This window comes from Cajanus cajan, chromosome 6 (genome assembly GCF_000230855.2).
Source record: "Cajanus cajan strain Asha chromosome 6, NIPB_CcT2T_4, whole genome shotgun sequence".
In the NCBI taxonomy this organism is placed as follows: domain Eukaryota; kingdom Viridiplantae; phylum Streptophyta; class Magnoliopsida; order Fabales; family Fabaceae; genus Cajanus; species Cajanus cajan.
In genome coordinates this window covers 61229385-61249579 of record NC_138522.1, presented here as the reverse complement: position 1 = coordinate 61249579, position 20195 = coordinate 61229385, and the positions used below count along the sequence as shown (strand labels likewise).

General features: G+C 27.7%; 1 protein-coding gene across 8 annotated transcripts; it reads right to left on the bottom strand.

The window, feature by feature from the left end:
- Positions 1-7028: 7028 nt before the first annotated feature.
- On the bottom strand, positions 7029-10827 carry LOC109796957 (auxin response factor 18). 8 transcript variants are annotated; one of them, XM_029271010.2, is made up of 6 exons: positions 10561-10827; positions 10336-10435; positions 10109-10229; positions 8861-10016; positions 7465-8372; positions 7029-7375 (listed from the first exon to the last, which is right to left on the bottom strand). In XM_029271010.2, the coding sequence occupies exons 4-6, from the start codon at positions 9977-9979 to the stop codon at positions 7306-7308; spliced, it is 2097 nt and encodes a 698-aa protein (XP_029126843.1). In that variant the 5' UTR covers positions 9980-10016; positions 10109-10229; positions 10336-10435; positions 10561-10827; the 3' UTR covers positions 7029-7305. The 8 variants fall into 8 exon arrangements, with proteins under 8 accessions (XP_029126843.1, XP_029126845.1, XP_082915354.1 ...); XM_029271012.2 differs by having other exon boundaries at positions 10347-10435; XM_083059228.1 differs by having other exon boundaries at positions 8861-10030; positions 10336-10827.
- Positions 10828-20195: the final 9368 nt, after the last annotated feature.

Genomic DNA, 20195 nt, shown 5'->3' with positions numbered 1-20195 from the left:
GGTGTGGAGGAAATATCATATGTTATTGTATAACAATAGTGTAAATAGGCCATCATTAAATATTTATGGATGAAAATACTTCCGCTTAAGGAGAGAGCATGACCATATGAAAGAGATTCACACTTGAAGAGAAGTGTTGAAGTTTAAATATAAAGTGAATCTTACATCTATTAGAGTTTGACATGTTACAATAATTCATACACTTCTATTTTTTTTTATCCAACCTCTCAATTATTTGCAAAATATTATCATGTCATTTTATAAACATTACATTGACCTCCTTAATTGTTTAAAAACATTTCAATGTGACCCTCTTTTAAGGAAAATTATTATAAACATTAAAAAAAATAAAGAAGTGTGTGCACGATTTCATGAAACCTTAAAAGAATCTTATACTCTAAAGTTAATTAGTAAAATGCATGCATGAATTATACTCTTGACTTTTAAAATCCTTACTTTTCGTCATACATTCTGTAAATAATCAAACTTTCCTCCCAACTTTGCGTATTACAGATGAAATTTTGGGTATTTAAAAAATATAAGGATGAAAAACGAAGGGTTTAAAGGTTAATTAAGGACAAAAACCAAATATTGCCAACATTAATAAAAAATAAAAATAAAAAACAGTATCAACCTTACTAAAAGGGTACGATTAATTGTTTTGATAAAAATAATAATAATTTATGAAGAGTTAGTTACTTGTAGAGGAAGTAGTTAGATGTTTTAAAAAAGAAATAACATAAACAAAACAAAAGGACAAAATTTTAAATTAAAAGATAGAATTATATATAATTAGATAAAAAAATAATGCATATTATGATTTCATTAAATACCTTCCAAATTGAAAAGAATACAATGTGAACTTTAAATGAAATGGGATGAAATTTATTCCATCTTTTTTCCCATTTAATTATAATTTAAATAAAAAATTAATTCATTTACTCCCCCAAAAAAATAATCGATATTAATTTGTTTCTTTTCCAAATTCTTAGTTTTGCGTCATATTTAATCAAAATCGTTAATGGAGTAGTTAGTATATATGCAAAGCCAAAGGTATGGTCATCAAATGTTTGAAATTTGGAAAACTATGAGTGCAAAATTGATAATAAAAAAATAGCTTAATAGATAAAAATATCAACTAATAATTTATGATGAGTTATTTACTAGTAGAGCAATTAGGTGGATTTTTTTATATAAAATAATACATAATATTAGACTAAGCAAATGTATAATCAACAAGATCGGCATAGGAGTAAGGATTAAGATAGTATACAAGATATTAAATTTGAATTTTGTTGTTATTCTTATAATTTCTACTGATAAAAAACTAAACAAATGTATGAAAATTTAAATTAAAAGAGATAAAACTGGTATTAAATAGCAGTAAAAAAAATTTTGTTATGATTCCAGAAAATTCTTCCCAAATAGGAAAAAAAAATAGAAATAAGAGTTTTAAATGAAATACAATGAAATCCATTCCATCAATATGATTCAATTTCACTGTAATATAAATAATTCAGATAACTAAATTACATCAAATTTTATTGTACTCGTCCCATTTCAACATATTCCATTGTGTGATGATTCTCGAGAATGTTTTAACTGCTTAATTTGTCAACAAACGTTTGTCATAAATTTTTATGAAATTCAAATTTGAATGTTGAGATATTTATTTGTTTCGCACATATGATTGATTCACGTTGGGAAATTCATAACTTTTATTTTATTATATTTTTGTCCCCAATGGTGAAGTGCAAATTAATTGCGCTTACCCAATACAAGCAAACTTGTAAATTGCTGCAAGCCATTCAACAATGAAGGAATTTTCGTTTTTCTGGATTATCGCTAATTTGGGCCGGCTCGGCCTACTCAGAAGTTAGGGTGGCCTGATCCAGTAACAACAGCAAGCTGGGCCGTACGGTAATCGCAACACATGGTTAGTGTTAACCATACTCCCTTTTGCTTCTTCTTCTTATAGGTATCTCTTTTACAACTTTAAAGATATTAGAAGTCGAACAAATTTTTTTTTTTGCCAAAACTGGATGTGGATTGATTGATAATTGTAAAAAATGTTTGTTATTGTTGTTGTTGGTTAAAGGTCTATAACTTTTGTTCAATCATTTCCATTTTAGGGTTTTAGCCATTCGCTGTTCATTCTCCTTGTATTTGTGCATTTTTCCTTGTAATTAGAGGATTTTTCGCACTCCTCTATATATCTTTTTTTTTTTTTTTATATATAGAAAACATTCTAAATTTAATAAATTATTACTTTCATTTGAATAAAATAATAAAGAAAAAAATCATGCAGAAATGTCATTAATTTAACAAGAAAATAACGTTAAAAAGTAAACTGTCATTAATTTAATAAAAAATAATGTTAAAAAGTGAAGTATCACATTAGTCAAAATGATGTTTATAAAGCCAAAATATTATATTAATAATATATATATATATATATATATATATATATATATATATATATGAGGTATTTAATTCATATTTTTTTATTAAATTTTAATAATTTAATCATTTAATTAAAAAAAATTAATATATATATTAAGTTTGTAAATTTTTTAAAAATTTACATATATAATTTATATATTAAATTTTTCTAATTTAATAGTTAAATCGTTAAAATTTGATGTAAAATATGAATTATTAAGTAAAATAAGTTTAAATAGACTTGTTCTTGAAATAAATATAAAAAGTCTTTTCGGATCAAGTTGGATTGGTGATACAAGACAAGTCATAAACATTCCTATTTAATGATATAAAATTTAATACCATTTAAATTAGCAATTTGTTAATATTAAATTTGATATATATATATTATTCAATTTGATTGTTAATATATATTAGGAGAGATTTTTTTTTAAAACACTTATAATTTGTTTGGTTTAAGAAGGAAAGTGAAAAAAAACAGAAAAAAAAAGATATGAATAAAAAGTGAAATAAATTTTAGTCGTTTAGTTGAAGGTTTTTTTCTCTCGACAATCTATATGTAAATAAATGATTTAAGGATTAATGTTTAAATTTTTTTTGCCTTAATTGCGTTTATGATCCCTCGAGTATTGTAATTGTGCAGTTTTGATCTCCAAAGTTTTAATTGGGTAATTTTAGTCCTTAAAGGATTGCAATTGTGCGATTTTGGTCTTTTAATTTTTATTTAAACAATTTTAGTCCTTCAAATATCATAATTGTGCGATTTTAGTCTCTCTCGTTAAAAATTTAATAATTTTAATATATATATATATATATATATATAATGTTTTAAAATTATACAATTATTTGTCTCTTCAAGTTAACGCATATTAATATATCAAATGATATATATTTATTTTTAATAAATAAATAAATTTATATATTATTATTTTCATAATATTACTCGTAAATTAATATCAATAATATTATTAGTATATTTATAGATAAACTAATAATTTGATAAATATAATTTATTATATATTAATATACTTTTACAAAAATATAAATATATTAATTATAAATATACATATCTTTTCTTATATATTTATATTTTTTTGTAAAAATATATTAATATATACTAAGTCATATTTATCAAATTATTAGTTTATCTATAAATATACTAAAAATATTATTGATATTAATTTATCAATAATATTAAAATACTAATAATATATAAAATTTATTTATTTATTAATAAATATATATATATATAATATTTTAAAATTATATAATTATTTACTTATTTAAGTTATATATATATATAAATTCTAAAATTACTAAATTTTTAATAAAAAAGACTAAAATCGCACAATTATAATAGTTGGGAACTAAAAATGTTCAATTAAAAATTAAGGGACTAAAATTACACAATTACAATTTTTTAAAGATTAAAAGTATTTCATTAAAATCTTGACGATCAAAATTGCACAATTACAACACTTGAAGATAAAAACACAATTAAGCCAATTCCTTTTCATTCTTTGTTTGTGATTCCTTCATCTTTTCATTGTTCCAAACACATTGTTAGTAATTGTAAAAAAATAAAATTATAAATCTGAGTCATGCAATCTCATATTGATAGTCAACAACCTAATATTATAAGATACTTAGGGGCTTATATATAATTTTTTTTATTAACGATCATTGAAGTATAATTTAATATCCGTATTTACAATTTTTATTTTTTTTACAGTAATCAAATCTTACAATTTTTGTACGTTCAGTGGATATATATAATTTAAAAAATAAAATTTGTTTACTTATCTTGAGAAATAGTCACATAATGCGAAAAAAACAAAAGCATGGTAAATATTTATTTTAACGAGGAATAATAGAGAAGTCGTGGTAATGGGAGGCGGTTATAGGTTATAGAGCGTGTGGGGGCCACCGCACGAGGCTGTGCCTGTAACTGTAACTGTACCGAATCTCTGTCCTTTTGGATCACATTTTCCTTTTAAATAATAAATAAATAAACACGGACTTCATGATACCATATTCAGAAACTATTTTAGATTTTTAATTCATCGTTTTTGGATTTTTTGTGTTGCATAAGATTTTAGAAATCTTTTTATTTTTATTCTAATAAAAATATTTAACTTTGAATTCTTAATTCATCTTATATAAATTACTCTTGCACAATAAATTTTATATTTTTATTATTTTAAAAAGTAGTCTTTACTTTTTCTTTTTTTTAATATAAAAACGATTCTTATGTCTTAACTTTTTTGGATTTCACTGCTATAAAGGTCAACCTTTAAAACCAACTTGCCTTCACTGCTATAAGGGTACAAATCTCGCTATGATTAATATTTTCAACAAAAACCATAAAAGACAATTTTACATAATTATAATTTGAAGCTTTTTCAACCAGAATCCTTGGTATACATTATAGAACACCCCAAAGTCCAAACAAGTAAAAAAATGTGTGTTTGGAAGCTGACATTTTCGTGATGTCAGCCATGCATATATAGGTTTGAATTTAACTAGGCAAGATATTAGAGGGCCATGCATTCTACATATCCCGTGAGGTGTCCTTTATTTGTAGATAGAAAGTAGAAAGCATGCCATATTTGTTGGAAACTGCGTCCTCAAAGCATAGTAATTTTCATTTGAGGTCAATTTAAAACGGAACAATTCAAATTGAAGACAGCTTTGGAAACCGTTATTGTCACCTCTGTGCTCTCACTTCCTACTTTCATCATTCAATGTTCTTTTATATTATTGTTTTTATCATTTGTTTTTTTCTTTTTAATTTAAATCGAGGTATAGGTATAGGATTTTGGTGGAAACTCAACACTAATTTATTAACTACGTAAAAGCTAATAGAAAGACTAGGTATTCTCTCATTAACTCTCCTGTTAATCCTCTTAACACAGAACTCTTTAAATATATGTGTAAGAAAAAAATTCTTAATTTTTTTAAATATAAGTAAATTTTAACTAGTTTAAATGTATTCAATAATCTAAAGACTTTCTACAACAATAAATATAATCTAAAGACTTTCTACAACAATAAATAAGAATATTATCTGTGTTCAATGATATTTTAATAAATATACTGAATATTTTTTATAAAATTATAAAATTAAGTTCTAGCATTAAATACATAATAGACTTTGAAAAAAAAAATATTTATCTTATGTATATTCACTTTTTTTAAAAAAATTAATCATTATTTTTGATAGTGTATAATATATATATATATATATATATACACATTAAATTATGAGTTAATCACCTATACATTGTTAATGTAAAAATTTTTTATACTAGCAACCAATTATATTTTTTAATTGTACCATGTCACTTTAAAAGTAAATATTTTTATAATAACATGACACAATTAATAGATATAATTAATTATTAATATAAAAAAATTTTATACCGATAGTATATAGGTGATTAAGTCTTAAAATATTTATTTGAAATATATAAGATTCACATTTACGTGTTAACACTTTGCGTTGGCAGACGAGTCAAAACGGAACATGTTCTCCTTTTTACCATCTCCCACTTGTTACTGTGTTGTACTGTGTTTGTTGCTTTGTTTTTGGTACTAACAACAGACAACAGTAACATATTATGAGGGTCACACTCCCAATCTAACCCATTATTGACTTTGTGTTTGACAACTGTGTTTCGCAATCCCGATAACTCCATCATCATTAATTAATTTCATTAACCAAACTGTTTAGTTTCCCCCACAGTTGACGGTATCATGATGGCAACTGCTTTTGGTTGAATTCTGGTTTCGATTAGAGGGAGGAAGTTGATGTCTGGAAGCCATAATAAGTTTGAATATTATTATATATTATTTCTTCCACTATGATACTTGTGATTATCTTACATGTGGCACCTTATCACTTGCTCGCAGTTCTGGTTCGCCATCTGTGAAATCTGTTGCCGTGTGTGAAACATCTGATATGATATGACTATACTGCTGATCATGTCAACTCTACCCATGTTTCTATCTGCTGATTAGACTTTCAACAATATTAATCTTCTTGTCTTTTTAATTTACGACCAAAATTTGCGTCCAACTACTTCTAGAAAAACATAACATGTCTCTGCTACTAGTTCACACTTGTTTCTGTTGGCTCATTGTTAATGTCCCCTTGCTAATGTCACATTACATTTGGAAGTGAATTTCAAGTCCGAGTCCATCCAAAGAATGATGCAACTACCAACCTATTTCTTGCCCACCAAAATAGAAACGGAAATCCCATTGAATTTTTTTGGGACATGAGCCAATTTCATAAGTGACTCCAAATAAAATATGAGCCTTAGAATTTCCATTTATTCAAATAAATAGTGATTGCAAATAAATGGTCAGTCAATGCGTATGATCTAACTGATCTGTATACGAAAGCCACAAGAAAACAAAGGTACAAACGCAGAAGAAAAAAAAGGTAATTACTAACTACAAACTGCTGCCTACAAGTCGCTTACACGTTACACCTAATTTCTCTCAATAACCATTAAGCCTAGGTACCTTTTTTTTTACTACAAAGCCATTGTCGAAGAGTTTAAGTACACAAAAGCCTCCTATAAAGCAATCGTATTTATTAAACAAAAGCCTCAGGTAAACCATGTTATAATTCAAAAAGAGAAGGAAAAGCACGAGATATAGTCACTAGAAGAAAAAATCAAATCCAAACATGCCCTTCAAGAGAAACATTTATCCAGAGAGCTTAAAGTTAATATCCAAAAATTAGATCAGACTGTCTCCTTCCATTGCTTCAGGAAGGGTAAAGGGTCTGAATGGCAATAGGAGGAATTGATCAACGAACTGTACAATTGAAATCATGATGGTTTACTTCTTTCTCTATATTCCTCTATTGTCTCTGCTGGAATCCATTATAATTGTCAACCTCCTAGCGGATTTGGTGAAGTCACTACAAGAACATCAAAGAGATAATTAACATGTCAAGATCTAAGATGGACTTGTATTTCCAATACAAAAGGATAGTGACATTGATTTTACCTGAATGCCTCATCTCCAATATGCTTGACTGCCCCAGTTATATCACAGTAAAGCACATGACTTAGCACCACAGATTTTTCTATGCCAAACATATCAGCCATTTTTCTATACAATTCATCATAAGACCCAAGCAATGAGAGGTCCATAGTCCGACCAACATCTTCTGATTCCATAAAAACTTTACAGTGACCTGTCTCCAAACTAGCTACGGTTTCTTTGTGGTGGTGATCCTTGTACCAATGGAACACCTCACAAGAGGAGCGTTGTTTGTGAAGATCAAAACCGGAACCATCTGAAAAATTGGTCATTTTATCAACATTTCCATCAGGCGAGCTTTTTCCTGGGGAAACTGTGTCAGCAGAGGTGCTCAGAGAGATTTGCTGCTCAGTGAGAATTGTTTGGCCAAAAAGAACCAAGTGGGGTGCCTTCACATCATTTACTTTCTTTGAAGATTGAGAAGAAGTTGACATAGATAATAGGCAAGAGACGTTGTCACTTGTGTTGGCCTTTTGCAATGGTGGGGTGTTGGAGACCCTCAATGTTGGTGAAGCAGCGTGATCAAGTGGTGGGAAACCAGATTGAAATAGACCTGAGTGCAGTTTATTATTGAGGTGGAAATTTGGTAAGGATATACCATAGTTATCATGCCTGGCTCCCTGCATGCCAGCAGGAGTAGTACTTTCAGGTGGATAACCAAAGGGATTGGTGGGACCTAGAAAGTTGCTGGGAAATGTTGGAAATGGAATCTGGCCTTCAAAGGCAAACTCTGGGTGTTGAGGCAATCTCAGCTTCTTCCTTGGTGGTGAGAAAGGGGAAAGATGGATGGCAGGCATGTTTGATACTATTTCAACCAGCCACGGGCTCACCCTTTTCACATTTTGAAGCAACTCTGGCTCATCCCATGTAACCTAAAAACATGACTTAGCAAGATTATTTAGAGTTCTAAATGTGATAACACGCAAATTGCCATTCGAAATGAGATGTTGCTCATTGTTAAGTAATGTACAAACTAACACCATGAAGTTCGTTAATAATATAATTCTCCAGTAGCAAATTTATCTGCAACAGCAATGTTCCATTGTTTCCTCTTTCCATTACTTATTTTATTTAGTGCAAACAGATTTTCACATCAACTCGCTAATGCATCCGAAGTGAAACATGAGAAAGTCTTGAATGATGCAAAATGAATGATATTCAGGTGTAAGATTTCTACCAAATTCCCTTAATGCACATTATTGATGATAAGTCTAAACAAATTGACACTTCGACAGAAATACCAATAATACAAGTTGTGCAGGAAAAAAACTCTTGGGACCACTAGATTAAAAGCACACCATTTATCAATACTACATAATTAATTATGATATTAAATTGAATTAGAAGTTTATATATACACCTGGAGAAGTCTCCAAGGAGAGTCTGGCCATCTTGGATCAGCAAAGTTAACAGAAGATATGGTTCCCAAAAACCAACTTATCCGCGAGGAGTCCTCCGTTTCAAAGGGCATTTTAAACCTCATTCCAGGACACCACCTAATCTGAAATGCCGCTCTAACCAAAGACGCCTTCACACAAAACTCAGGAGTACTTGCCCGAGGGTAGTAAACAACCTCAAAATCTTGCAAATTGGCAGCAAGAGTAGCAGCCTCAATAACTGCTTCAGGCCTCACTTTCCCCTTTGCCCCTGGACTCAAACTCAACCCATTTCCATTACTATTACCATTTCTCATGAGTTGGTTATCTTCCTCTCTCAAAAAAGCAGAAAACCCTCCAAAAGGCATAGGACGAATCCCCCTAGCTGAATTCCACACTGATGGAGTCTCAAATCCTCCACCAATCCCCCTCTTGGCTCTTCTAATTCCCACACACAGATCACCATTTTCAGCCCTCAAAAAGACAATTGAATCCCCTGCCACAAGCTTCTTCTGATTCACAAAAGTACTCCACCCTGTGGTCAACAAATGCCGCCTTGGCGTGCCTCGATAAATGTGCCTGAATTTCCACGTTTCTCCATGAACATCCCTGGCAAAAATGTTCTGATAAGGAGGCTCCGCAGAATAGTCCAATCGAGGGAAAATTGTCTCAGCACAATATCTTGGAACGGAAAATCCCCCACCATTGTTGGCATCAGATTGAGTCAAGGTTTTGGCAAAAGAAGGAGGTTTATCCCTATCCTTGGTTTGAGATCCATTGATTCCTCCTCCAACACCACCATCATCATCAAAATCAACCTCCTTGCTGCTCAAAGGAACAAGCCTCATTTTGGCATACACCTCATCTGTCTCAGGATCAGCCATGTATTTGATAGCTCCCACTCGGCATTGAATGAAAGGTGGAATTTTGGGGTAAGCCCTGAAGTCCACGGGTCCACATGCATGTTCGGCATGCCCCTGAGGGAAATAGAACACCTTAGCATTCACCACTGGCATTTGCACCATCCCTCCCGCACACGCGTGCCATAGCTCATGATCCAAACACATGTCCACCTCTTTCAGTTTCTCCTTTGACTCCAGCATGTAGTTAATTACCTTTTCCCCGTGCCAATTCCTGCAGCTACATCAATTTAACTACTTTTTAATAAAAATTAAATTCCATCACCGTTTAATTATCATTTACCAATAAATTGCATTTTCTGAATTTCTTACCTGAAATAGCATATATCACGAAAAAGTGATTGCAATTTCAGAATTTCGGTGACAGAGCAATTCTGACTTGAGAAGCTTCTCTCAGGGGTTTGTTTGCAAAATTGAAGAATCTCAGAGGAGCCTGCAAGTGAAACACGCCACGGTTTGAATTTGAACTGAAGCTAAGAAGATAAGTGGAGAGTGAAGGAAGAAGGGAGTGTTGGGGAGACAGTGAAAAAGGTTGTAACTGAATCATTACGAAAATCACAACATGTTTCAGAAAACACAGTTGGAGGCCACAACAACAACAACAACAGTTTCAGAATTCAGACTCAGTCGCTGTCCTGTCTGCGCCACAGGATAAGAGAGAAAGATGATAAAACAAGAAAACATAAAAGAAAAAATATATAAAATAAATAAAAAAAATCCCTAACTGATTACACGATAATATCTGCAACAATATCTCCTCCTACCTCCAGAATTATAGTTCAAAATCCTGAAACCCGAAGAGCCAGCAGCGATTGAACCCGAAAGTTACAATGTTTGAAAATAGAATTGAAGCTTTAACGTTGATTATTGGAAATGATGAGATGATGAATTGTATGACCGACACGAATGCGCGAATAAAAAGGAAGAGGCATAGACCCACAGTCTTACAGAGCAACGCAGAGCAGAGGAGCCTTTTCTTTTCTTTTCGAGTTTCAGCTCATGCAATGCAAGTGTCCAAACAACACACAACCCTTTCTTTAAACACACTGCTAGTGGTCATAGTAATAATAACGTGGGACACCCTACCTGTTACCTTTTTCATTTCTCTTTTTCTTTTTTCTTTTTTTTTTTCCCTTCTATTTGTTCTCGAAAAAAGAGAAAAACAAGCATTTCTTTTTCCTTGGATCTATAAAACCTGTTTCTTCTGAAGCCGGCAAACTATTTTCAAGCATTTAACATATAATATGTTATGGTAGATTACTCATCAAAGTTGTGATGATTTATTTAAAATTTAAGATAACATTAATTGTTTGAACGTAAAAAATAAAGCATAGTTAAGATTAATTGTTGTTTTATAGTTAAAAAATAAAAATAAAAATAAAAAAAATGAAAGAAAGAGTAGCGAGTTGACGGGGGAGTGTAGTAGTTGGATATGTTGCGGCTAAAACAGTGGGAGTGAAGTCGTTATAATTAAACCATGGTTAAGTTGAGTGAATCATGGTTAACTTTATTTGGGGCAGGGTAGGTTGAGGCTACGGGTTAAGCGGGCATTGTTCGTTTTACCATTTGCGGCACACTCTCAGTGGTTGTTAGCTTCACGCTCCTTTTAGGCGCGTCATAAGTAGACGCTTTGCAAGTCAATGTCGACAATGGGCATAATGGTCCATGGGTTTGAGTGAGTCACGTGTGAACAGGGACAACGTTAAACCAACTGTAACATCATAAACTGTGCTATATTTATTATGGACCATCCACGCCTCATTTATTTTATTTTAAACGCAGTTTCATGGTTATCAAAAAACTGCTTTTTCTATATTTAAATTTAAGCTTTTGTTTCGCACACGTCAAATTTTGGTTTCATTGAACAAAATTATAAAAAAAATATATAAAAAAAGTCTTTCCTTCTCTTTTTTTCTTTTCTTAATAAAATTTGCTTACTTAATTTATTAGGACTAAAAAATTGATTAATTTATTCAATAATATTAAATTCATCCTATGCTTATTTTTTAAATTATTGTTAATATTAATGACTCTTGCTGCATTATCTACTTATCAAATTAAGAAAAATAATTATAATTAAAAATTTAGAAATGTATTTTTCATATTTGTGAATATAGCACAAATACTCTATTAATAGCATTTTATTTTATCATATATTAAATTAAATTAAAATTTATAAAAAAAATATTAAATTACACTTTAGATTTCTCTATTTTTGTTGATGCATAATTTTGGTCCCTTAATTTTAAAATAAAAACATTTTGTCCTTCTATTTTTAGAAATACAAAATTTTTGTTCTATAGTCAATTTAATGTTTATTAATTATTAAATTTTGATATTTGATTACTTGTCATTACTTAAATGACATTATATTTAGTGACGTAATATATAAGAATATAAATTAAAAAATAATATATAAAATATCTTTGTTTATATCTATTTTAACTAATAATTAATATTTATCTTATTAATAAAATTTATATGCATATATATATATATATTTTATTTATTTATTTATTTATTTATTTATTTCATCCTCAAATGTCATATTATTAAATATCTTATCATTTAAATAGAAATAAATGTAAAAATTAATGATTAATATATGTTAATTTAATGGAATAACTAAAACTTATATTTTTAAAATTAAAGGAACTAAATGTCTTTAATAAAAGTATATTTTTTTTCTTAAAAAAATCCTATAACAATTGTATTTTTTTTTTATAAAAATACTATAACAATTAAATTTTCTCCATTTTTTTCTTCTTCTTTCTTTTGGTTTTTATGAGTATTAGATGCCTTAGACTCCAAGGTCAATTTTTGGTTTATTAATCTTTACCTTTTTTTCAATCTTGATCTTAATTTCCACCGTATGATCCATTGGTTCATATTTGAACGAGGTTGGAAATGTTGCATTTCCCGAATATTTAATTAGAGTTTAACTCCTAGAAATTAAAAGTGTATGTATTTTATATTTAATGTGAGTTGAGTTTACGAAATATTTTAACTTAAATAAACAATAAATAATTTTTTATTTTTAAATAATTTTACACAATGTTTCGATATATAGAAATTTGTTAATATTTATTCTCCTTCCTCCGATTTATGGATTCAACTCTCAGGGGAGGATAGAACAGGCCTTGGCCCACCTCCGTCAAGGACTTTACATATTCTTGTATATAAAATGGCTCAACACATTACATGTATATACGGGATTCGTGGGAATAGCAGGAAGTTGCTATCACAAGCTTGGTAAGATTTAGTAATCATTGTTAATTGTAAAAAAAATAAAAATAAATTGGAGTTGCTTTGTGCAAGCAAGAACATTTGCCAAGTATAATATATCTACAGGTCCAATCGATTAAAAACTCGAGATATAGGTTTACTCTTAAACCAACGAACGATGGAGAGTATTATTTTTGTTCTACAAAAAGAAATACAAGTTTATTTTTAAATATATTAATTAATAAAAAGCTATACCCAAGTTTTACTTTAAAAAATTTATATTCTTAAATTATTATGAATTTATTAATGAATCATTCACTCATTTTTATATGCATATTATTAAACTACTAATATATATATATATTTCATTTTATTTCTTTGTAGTTGCATTTATTGTATCCGATAAAAAAAAATTGTTAAGAATTTGAATATGGATCCAATGTTAAAAGAATTAGAAGAAGAAAACTTGATATTCAAGAATTTAAATATTATCGTACTCTCGTTATATAAATACAATGAAATAGTATATAAATAGTGTTATATTTAAACTTTATTGTGTTTTTAATGGATAAAAAAATCACTTATTAATATAGAAAAACAAAGTGTACGTTATATGAAACATGCATGTACACCGCACAAGGTGGGATATATTTATTAAGTAGCACTGCTTTCCAGCACAACTTTGGTCCAATCCCATCCCCTTGAAGATAAAAGCCAGAGCTGTTACCAAATGTAGCGGTGCTAAATTTTGCCTCTCATTGCAACTACAAAGAATGAGATAGATATCATCCCCCAGCAATACAATTACGTTTTCAATCTCTACCCGCTAGGTCTCCAACTCAAGACTTTGTCACTTCTTGGCCTCGGAAAGACATCTCAACATGACTTAAGTAGTGTTGATCCATATCAAACAGTGATCATTCTGATCCAGAAGTACTCGATTTAATCAAACACTTCCCTTCATAATTAAACATGACAAAAAGTAATGTCTATCATTACATAATAATAAAATGTCTTTAATGTATTTAAAAAATCAAATTTTTAACGATACCATTCTTTTATTTATATATACTTACATTTTATTTTCATAAAATATATAATTTATAACACTCAAATATTCTGTTACTTATTGATTTTAACATTAAAATCCATTTTACAAGTATAATCACCACTCACAATTTCAAAGATAAAAAATTGAGGACCAAGGATTGAAATTTTTTGAATCGAAGATTTTTCACTAGCAAGAACACAATCTAATAATATATCCATTTTTCTATTCTATTTGTATAACCTAATATTTGATACTGGTATAATTTTCAAGCCAAAATAAGTAAAATAAGAATAAGTGCATAGTTATAATAGAATAGAACTCGATATCTATTTAAACCAATTTTTCTGTTTGTAGATTAAACAAAGACGTGATAGTAAGAAAAAGACTGTCACTAAAGATGAAAAATAAAGTTGGGAAACTTGTTACGAGAGTTAATAAGGCCCTGTCCTACCTTGTACCATGGACAAAGAGAAATCCATTTAAGTGGTGGGGATTGGATCGAAGAGAGAGAGAGGGAGGTTTAGTTAGGTCATTTATTTGATGGAAACTCCACTACATATATACGTGACGCTGGGGCATGCATGATTGAAGTTGAACACAGGCATTTGTCGTTCCCCTTAGGCTTCGAACTTTCGTGACCTATGCATTGTGCAGTTGTACCCAATATTACAGGCACCAAGCCCACCAACACTAAATACAGGATTCATGAATTTGTCTGCATTTTGATGTTAACACCTCATTTTCTTCATTCAACTTTCAACCTCCCTCGCGGAATTCCCAAGATTTAATTGATTGCCAAAGCTACATTTTCTTTGAGGACGTGTCCTCTTGTCATTCATTTAGGAATGTCAAAAAATTTCATAATGCAACATTTGAAGATAAAATTTACAACAAGTAGAAAGTAAATACCGTAAATGGATATCTATGAGTCACTTATTTATGAATGTCAAAAAAAATTCGTACCACAAATAAAAAATAAGTATTTTAAATAAATACCTATGAGTATTTTTTACGCTCATAAAAGGATATAAACATTATAATATTTATATCTATGAATATCCACTAATATTTAATTATATAATTATATATTAAATTTATTTAAAACTTATAAAAATGAACTACTTTAATAATTAAACTTAATTTTTAAATTAAAAAATCTTGATGAATAAAATTATATATAATATTTAAATAATTTAAATTTTGACTTTTAAATTATAATTTTTAAAATAAATACTAAAATAAATAAAAATTATGATTAAAATATTTTTAAAAAATTATTTATTTTTAAAAATAAATATCTTTAAATATTCACAAATACCCATAAATATTTAAAAAAAAATACACAAATATTCACTTTATAAATACTTGCATAAATTAAAAATAAATACATATAGAATATTTATTGGAGGGAACACATAACAAAAAAAACTGTTACTTGTATGTAGCCTGACTCCCTTGACATCCCTGCACACTCATCAAAACAAATTGTAAAATGTTATTTTTTGGTTTACTTGATACTTTTATTTCACCATAGTACGTAAAGTTTTAACTAGCTTAATCAATAAATTAAATTTTAAACATTTATTATATAGCGAAACAAAACTTATCAAAGAAGATGGCCCAGTTGTGCTTTGACTGCTATCATTACAATTGAGAATGAGAATGGGAATGGCTACACATTTAAATCAGTAAAATTTCTAGAAGAGTTACAATATGGGTAAAAAAATAACAATTTCTAGAAGAGTTACAATATGGGTAAAAAAATAACTTATTTATGTGTGATCCATTCGGTTCATTAATGTAAAACACAATTTTTTTAATAATTTATAATAACAAGTTAGTTTATATTTTTTAATAATATTTTTTTATTTATTCTTAATATTATTATATTTTATATTTATTATTATTGTCAATTTTTAATTATATAAATAATTAAATATCAAATCTTTCAATTTATCAAAATAGATTGTGCATCTCACGTGCATCGAATCTAATTTACTTAGATTTCTCATATTTTCTCATGTATTGGGGAAGGAAAATCAACAGCAAAATGGGCAAATGACAAAAAATAAAAGTGTATAGTACAATCTACACAATTCTGAACTTGGTTTGCAAGGTATAAGCTAGTGTTTTTTTCTTCAATTTTTTTTTCTTATATAATTACTTATAGTCAACGAAACTCTTTCTCTAAATAATGTAACTATTATATTTAAGATTTGAATTCAAGACTATTGATTAAACTGAGTTCACACAAATTAACTAACATATTTGTAGTTGAATAATATATTTAAATGTTGTATTTATTATGATTTATTTATTATTTTTATTAAATAATACAACTAATCAGTGCATTAGGTTGCTAATAATTAATAAAAACAAATTGAAATTTAGATTAATTTCTACGTTACTCTTGTGCTTGAAACTATTTTACTTGTAATTCTCATTTAAATTTGATGAAATGTTTAACCTAATTTTATATAAGAGAATTTTTTTTATTAAACAAATTAATCAAGTTACATGTATTTTGTGGAATGTGAAATGTGTTGTGAAGCTCGTACAATTTTTTTCTCTAACTTTTAATATTTTTGTAATCAATATTTTTTATTTTTCATTTGGATCTATTATCTTATTGATGTCATTGTTATTAATTTGATTTGAAAGGAGATTTTCTAATGTGTAAAACAAACATAAGTAAAATGAAGGGGAGAATTGAAAAAATTTGCAAAAAGTAACTTGCAAATATTGTTTATTGACTAAGATTTATTTATTACATTTATACATGAATAGTATTTCACCTTTTCATTGTTGAGTCTAAAACCTTGAAATACTATGATAATAGCATGTCAGTATATTATTAGATCAAACTCATAATTGATCTAATATTTTTTTCTTAACAACTTTTTCTTAAACATTTCTTGTGATATATTATTACTTGTTTTGACACTTTTGAAAGTAAGGATTAATTATATGAGCTAGAAGATGACCTGGTTCGTAGTCACGTGCTCTAATTCTCTGAGCTACAGGCTCCATCCTGTCAATTTTACTGGATATCTGTTTTTTTTTATAGTATCTTAAAAAATGAGAATCTTTCCTTTCCGCAGCTTAAGAAGATCGGAAATTGTATCTCTCTACAAGAACGATACGTTCCAAAGTGTGAAGTGGAAGAGAAAGGATTTCATAATTAATTTTAAGTTTTGCACATTACACACACTTTGTCTTCAATCTTAGAGTTATTTTCACACTTTCACTTCCTGTCAAATACCTCACTTTGCCAATGTTTGAGTTCTTATTTATTGATTTTATTAACATTTCATTCGGTCTTATTTAATTCCAATTTTATTTTTTATTGACATTTTTATTTCAATTTTTATTGTGTAAATATATTCACTTTAATAGAATTAAATTCTATATTTGTTAATGGTATATTTATGTTATTGGTACATTTATTTTTTCTATTAAATTTAACTAAAATTTCTTGTTATCAATTTTTATAATATATTTCTTTTATATTGAAATATGTTTAAGACAAAAACTATTGACTCCTTTTTTTTTTAAAAAAAAAAGAAGAAGAAAAAAACTAACAAATTTAGACACTAATGTTATAGATGAATAACTTAGAGGATCAATCATCAAACATTTTGTTCAATCATTAATCAACAAGATGAAATTCGAAGGACTTAAATAAAATTTAGACCATATAAATTTTTGATGGATATTTGTTAGTTAAGAAGAGCATCAATATCGATTTAAAGATTGTTAACTTAAAACTTTTCCTTAGTTAGAGTATTCACTGAAAATATATGTTGTCTTTTGCTTTCAATGTTATTTATTTTTTAAAAAATCAAGTCCATTTACTTCCAAAGGATTTAGATACCAAAAAGAAAAAAAAAATGAAAAAGATTGTGAATTTTTATAGAATCCTAATTCGCCTCGCTCTTAAATGCTCTGGAAAGATTGTTTTTTCATAATCATTTCGGGCTGCATGCCTGACAGAAACAAAGGGGAGACTATAATCATGGTCTAAGTGCTACGATAAAGAGTTTCACTTCCTTTGAGTAAGAGTCTAACTTTAATGTTGTTGCTCATTAGTTATACATATTATATTTACATAGTAATAGTATCTAACAAAGACTTAAAGACTAACATTTGATAGTTTTAGGATCAATTTTCACCTGTATTAAATAATATTTGATAAACAAAACTTATGAATTGAAAGCGAAAATTAATTTTTAGATTAAATACATTTTTAGTTTCTTAAATTTAAAGTAAAATTATTTTTAATTTTTTAAATTTAAAATTTATTTTTTAATCCTTATAAATTTTAAAAAAATTTGTTATACTCAAATTTTATTATAAAATATATCAAATAATATCGTATAAAATTTATTTATTGATGTTTCTAGTAATGAAAATATTATATTAAACATAGTTGATGTTGCATAAATATTTTAATATATTATTTTCAATTATATTATTGGTGATTTGAATAACTAAAATAATATTTTTTAAAATTATAGAAAATAAAAATAATAATTTTAAATTTAAGATACAAAATATAAATTTACTTTAAATTTGATATAAAAAAACATATTTAAACTTTAATTTTTTATTATCAGTTTTTAGAAAATCAAGTGAACAATGTCCCAAGAAAAAGGCAAACACGAAACTAAACCATTAAAATATGTTTGAAAACAGCCTTAACCAGGTAGACAGATGCAAAGTATAATTGAAACATTCAATTAATTTGACAACTACAAGACAACAAAGGTGGGAGAAAGATGAGCATGGTTATTCATCCTCAATAATATCTCATTTCATTTATTATTCTTCTTCTGTACTTAATATTGTGTTTTGTAATTGAAAATGTAATTATATTATTGGATGAGGGATGAGTATTAGGGGTGTGCAAAAAATCCAAATTGATCGGAAGTGATCCATAACCGATCCGATCTATATTGAAAAATCTGATTCATTTTTAAAAAAAATCCGAACCGAACCACTTTATAAAACCGGTTTAGTTATCCGATCCATTTTTACAAAGTGAATCGGTTCGGTTCGGTTTGGTTTTCTAAAAAAACCGATCCACATGAGTAAAAAAGTGGATAACTGCACCGCACCGAACCGATCCAATTTCAAAAAAATCGATCCATATTTTAAAAAAATCAAACCGATCTACTTTATAAAAAATGGATCAGTTAACCGATCCACTTTTATAAAACCGTTCGGTTTGGTTTGGGTAAGTTTTTTTGAAAAAACTGATCCATGAACCCCTAATGAGTATAGAGATTAAATTGAAAAGAATTTTAGACACGTCAGAATGTTGTGAGTTGTTGACGTTGACGGCATCATTGTGGGACTTTTGCAAGTGACATCCACACCTCCCCAAATCTTTGTCCCTATGCTACTTCTGTCATTTTATGCTTTAAAATAGAAATACACACGCACTACTCGTGCCTGTAAAAAAAAATAAAAATCATATTATATGATTAAAAATGTATGGTTAGTATTTCCCTATTATAAAATATGATGTTTGAAACTTATATTTATATAAATAATTTTTTATATTAATTTAAAAGGCTCAAATAAAAATAAGATAATTTTGAATAAACATGTGAATGTTTTAAAAGGTCAATAGCAAGCAAAAAAAAAAATCAATAGAAGATTTTAGTTTACATTATTAATTTTTATTTGCATAATTGTGAAATGATTACTAGAAATAATTAAATTCTTACGTACTAAGACAATTATAATATTTTATTTTTTATTTTTTTTATTTCTATACTAAGCGTCATTCTAGTTTTTTTTATATAAATTAAAAAATTAATAAATAAATGAAAGATAATAATAATCTTATAAAATTAATAATTAACCTTATTATTAATTTTATTCACTAAAAATATGCAACAAAAATTTCTAAGAAAATATTTTAAGTAGAAGAAATATAAAAAAAGAAGAAGATAAATTCGTTAAAAAATTGAATGACATTTATCTTAAAACTTATTTTTTATTCTTACACAACACTTATTTTGGGAAAAAATGTTATAAGATAAGTATCATTCCATCTGCATACATTGATTAATCAGGAGGAGAGCAATTAAGTAAAAAAGAGATGGTTAATTTTAA

What these genes read in the sequence shown, in the direction of transcription:
- LOC109796957 (XM_020356825.3), bottom strand. Translation starts at nt 9,979, where the DNA reads ATGCTGGAGTCAAAGGAGAAACTGAAAGAGGTGGACATGTGTTTGGAT. An exon ending in CTCCTTGGAGACTTCTCCAG is followed by an intron (nt 8,373 to 8,860) that starts GTGTATATATAA and finishes TCATGTTTTTAG; the next exon opens with GTTACATGGGATGAGCCAGA. An exon ending in ATTGGAGATGAGGCATTCAG is followed by an intron (nt 7,376 to 7,464) that starts GTAAAATCAATG and finishes ATGTTCTTGTAG; the next exon opens with TGACTTCACCAAATCCGCTA.